A 3882-nucleotide genomic window follows, 5' to 3' on the forward strand; every position below is an offset into this window, starting at 1 on the left:
GCGGGCGACACAAGGCGACGATTTTCTGTAGTTGGTGTAGTATTTCACTTGCTATCACAAAAACCAAGCATCCATATTTTTTTAAATAAAGGAACACTGCAAATATCACTTACGTGGTGATTTGCTGCCTTATTATTGAGTAATGTCATGTTCTTGTTCAACAATGTTGACAAGTATGAACAGTGGCACCGAATTTAGGGGTTTAGATTTGGCTGTGGGTACATAAGACTATTGCGCAGCTTCTGTTTCAGTTTGGCCGGGTGGCTGAATCGAGTCACAGACGGACAGACAGACAGACAGACATACAGACGGACAAAAATTTCTGTGTTTAAGTAGCCCAAGAAAGACTATCGTCGTTAAAACTTCCTGGCGTAGTCTGGCAGCCCGCAGAGAGGCCAAGATTTTTCGACACGGGAAAATAGAAGAAGTGTGGCAACGCGCCATAAATGACGTGAAGCAATATTATATTACTAGTTGATGTGTATATTTCAAATATATAAATATGTTTCTTATGTGTAACCAAACTCCTGCTGCATTGCCTGTAGAGTGTTTGACCCCCCACTCTTCTCTGTAATGCCCATGTGCCTTGAGAGTAAATAAATAAAAAATAAAATAAAATACCGGAAAAAAAACGACCGACCGGCTTTTTGCTTCTTGCAACCCCCGGGCTGCGTATTGCAGGGGGAGGAACAGGCAAGGGTCACCCTGCCCCCTGTTTTTTTACAAGAATGAAGTTGTTTGCAAAAAATAAAGAATGAAGCCTTCTAATCCTGGTATTATTAACTACGTCTTCATATCTCCACTCCTCTTTGGTTCCACTTTCTTCTAGTCATTTTTATCCCCGATCTTCGTATACAACCGGCCAATCCCCAATTTAGGAAGCGTGCCAGACTCGGTGAGCTGATCGTCATCGTCATCATTTTTGGAATGGCGACATCGAAGCAGCGCTGGTACTTTTCTGCCCATCGCACCTTTCTGCGCCACTTTATGGGCCACCACCACCACCATCGCACCTTTCTTGTCACGACGTTTGTCGTTCTGGCAGCGTTGCTTTCTTGGCAATACTGTGGGACAAGGTATGCCGGTTGGACGCCCGCCAAGTTCTGGCGGCTAGGGCTGCTGATCGACACACCCGGATGCCAGCTGGCTGCGCACGACCCGTTCGACCATAGCATGCAGAAGCGCTACTACAAGGACACGTGGCGGAACGAGACGCTGTGCCAGGATCCCGACGATCCCGTGAAGTTCGTTCGGTACGACGTACCCGAGCTCAACGGTCCACTTCTCCAACGCCGCTACGGTGTGTCTACGGAGGACGTGCATTGTCAGTACTCTCCGCTTACGAGAAACCTGACAGCAGCCATTCCTGATCTGAACGCCGTATACGGAGCGCCGCGCCCGGTTGTTTTCGGTGAGCCTATTCCCGACGAGTACATATTATTGTGGTGCAACGCGGGCAAAAAGAAGCTCTTCGGCCGACATTACTTCCTGCCAAAGAGGAGGAATACGAAGCCGCTGTCTCGTGAACAAATCGGCGTCGTAGTAATCGGCCTCGACTCTGTGTCGAGGTCCAACTCCTTCCGCCAGCTTCCGAGAACACGGCAGTTCATGAAAGAACGGGGTGCGTTTGAGATGCTCGGATATAATAAAGTCGGGGAGAACACTATGCCGAACGTGATTCCCTTGCTGACCGGCATGAGTGGTGATCTCGTCCGTACCCGATATAGACGACGGAACTTCGACGGGCTGCCTCACCTGATGGCCGTGTACAAGGAGAAAGGATTCCCGACGATCTACCACGATGAATGTCCAAATTCCGGAGTTTTCGTCTATGTTGGAGGAATGGGTTTTCGTGAAGCCCCGAGCGATTACTATCCGTACTTTGGCAGTATAGTCCCTCCCGCCCTGTCCCCGTGCGCAGCGCTCAAATACTTTTCTGATGTCGTAACCCTCAACAAGAAGATGTTTGCTTGGTTATGGCTGATGAATATGACACACGAAGATATCAACGATGCTGGCTACTTGGACCTGCCGCTAGAATCTACGCTCCGAAGCCTCGCAGCGAGCGGGATCATGGAAAACAACGCGCTACTGGTAATGGCGGACCATGGTGCCCGTTACGGCGACTACCGTCTTACTGATCTCGGTGACTACGAGGACAAGCTTCCGGTCTGCTTGCTTGCACTTCCGCAGCGTTTCCTGCATCAGTACCCGGAAGCCGCCGCCAACCTCGAGGTCAATCAGCGCCGCCTGGTCACCGCGTACGATTTGCACGCGACGTTGCTGGCTCTGTCGACGCTGCCCCGTTTCCACTCGCGACCAACAGACCGGGGCTTGAGCCTATTTCAAAGGGTCCCACCGGAGAGAACCTGCGCAGACGCCTCTATCCTGCCGCAGTTTTGCGCATGCGACGGTGAGGAAACCTCAGTCACGGAGTTACTGGACGTCAAATCCTACCTGGCGTTTTCGGTAGTGGACTACGTCAACGACCTATTGCGCACCACGTTCCCTGGGAAGTGCGTCGTCTGGAAGCTCGCCAAGGCCGGCCCCGTTAAGGTGCGACGTGTGAACGCGAGCAGCCTGCATTTATTCGAATTCTGGTTCGAGACAGAGCCGCTACCTGTGGCGAAATTCTACGTTCACGGATGGCTCCAAGACAAGAGCATCTGGTCTGGCCGCACTGTGGAACAGCTGGAAAGAGTAGACACCTATGGGCCCGGTTCCCGCTGCCTCCCCTCCACTTTGGAAAGCAAATTCTGCAGGTGCAAACCAGAGTTGCTGGAATCCAGGCAGACCACTGACTCCTATCCCGTGGAACCATGAGACAATGTAATGTCGATAACCAAATAATGCATGGCAATTAAGAAATGATGCCGTGTAGCCTACGCTGTTGGTAGAAAAGAATGCAAATAAAGTCCCCGAATTCGCATTTGGAGTTTGCAGAGTTGGTTTTTTCGTGGTTATACCCGCTCTAACGTGCAAAATTCAGCTTTAGGACGTTTTTGTAATTGCGATTGTATGCCATTTGGTACACTTTAGAAAGACCTAAAGATACAGGTTGCAACAGTTTCCCGGAGGAAGTCCAGAAGAGAAATCCACCATTGCAAGAGTTACAGACGCACTGTAGAGAGGGAGCCATTGGTTTTAGGTGACGGTCTAGGGTCCTAGGGGCGCCCATTCCTTTTGTGGAACAGCCCCGAGGCTTTATGACAAGTACATGGCCAGCAATCCCCACTGAATGTTCACCAAGGCCCACCGCGGTGGCCCAGGGGCTGAGGCGTTGTGCGGCTGAACCCAAGGACACAGGCGCCATACCGGTCGTGGTGGCCGCTTTTCAGACGGAAACGAAAAGCGAAAACGCTCACGTTAAGCATACCGAGGTTAAAGGGAACCAGAAATGTTTTCATAATTATTCCGGAGCACCCTACTACGGCGCGCCTCACAGCCCAGATGTAGATGTAGCTTCAGCGATTAAAACTCCGAAAAGTTTGAAATTTGAAAGTTCGCAGAGAAGACAGAAGGAAAGCGGATGTCGCTCACCCATTAAAAATTTGTCAAGCTCCCGTTTTTGCTTGCACTGCGTAGACTGGCTCAAATTAACACACTTTTCATCGTTTATCTGGTTGATAAGCCGGTAATTACTTTATAAAGCCCGAAAGAAGAAGAACTACCATGCGCGGTCTGCGGCGGCCGCACCAACTAAACGCTGTAACGTCGGGAGGAGGTGCAGCGTGATTGGACGATGTCCAAGATTAGCATTCAGACAAGTTTCGGTTTCGGTTCTGTAAAGATGCTTGACATCCGACGTTATTCTTGGATGGGCATTCTCGATATCTAAATAATCGTCATACCACGCTTCTGCCATGTTCTCGGCTGTAAAAT

The 3882-nt window shown here is 50.3% G+C and overlaps 1 protein-coding gene across 1 annotated transcript; it reads left to right on the forward strand.

Moving 5' to 3' along the window:
* The first annotated feature begins 927 nt into the window (after positions 1 to 927).
* Positions 928 to 2823, forward strand: LOC144177866 (uncharacterized). Its single transcript, XM_077705446.1, has one exon. The coding sequence runs from the start codon at positions 928 to 930 to the stop codon at positions 2821 to 2823; it is 1896 nt and encodes a 631-aa protein (XP_077561572.1).
* The last annotated feature ends 1059 nt before the right edge of the window (positions 2824 to 3882 follow it).

Source organism: Haemaphysalis longicornis, unplaced genomic scaffold (assembly GCF_048455015.1).
Source record: "Haemaphysalis longicornis isolate Haplotype H1 unplaced genomic scaffold, Haemaphysalis longicornis Haplotype H1 scaffold_33, whole genome shotgun sequence".
Taxonomy (NCBI): Eukaryota; Metazoa; Arthropoda; class Arachnida; order Ixodida; family Ixodidae; genus Haemaphysalis; species Haemaphysalis longicornis.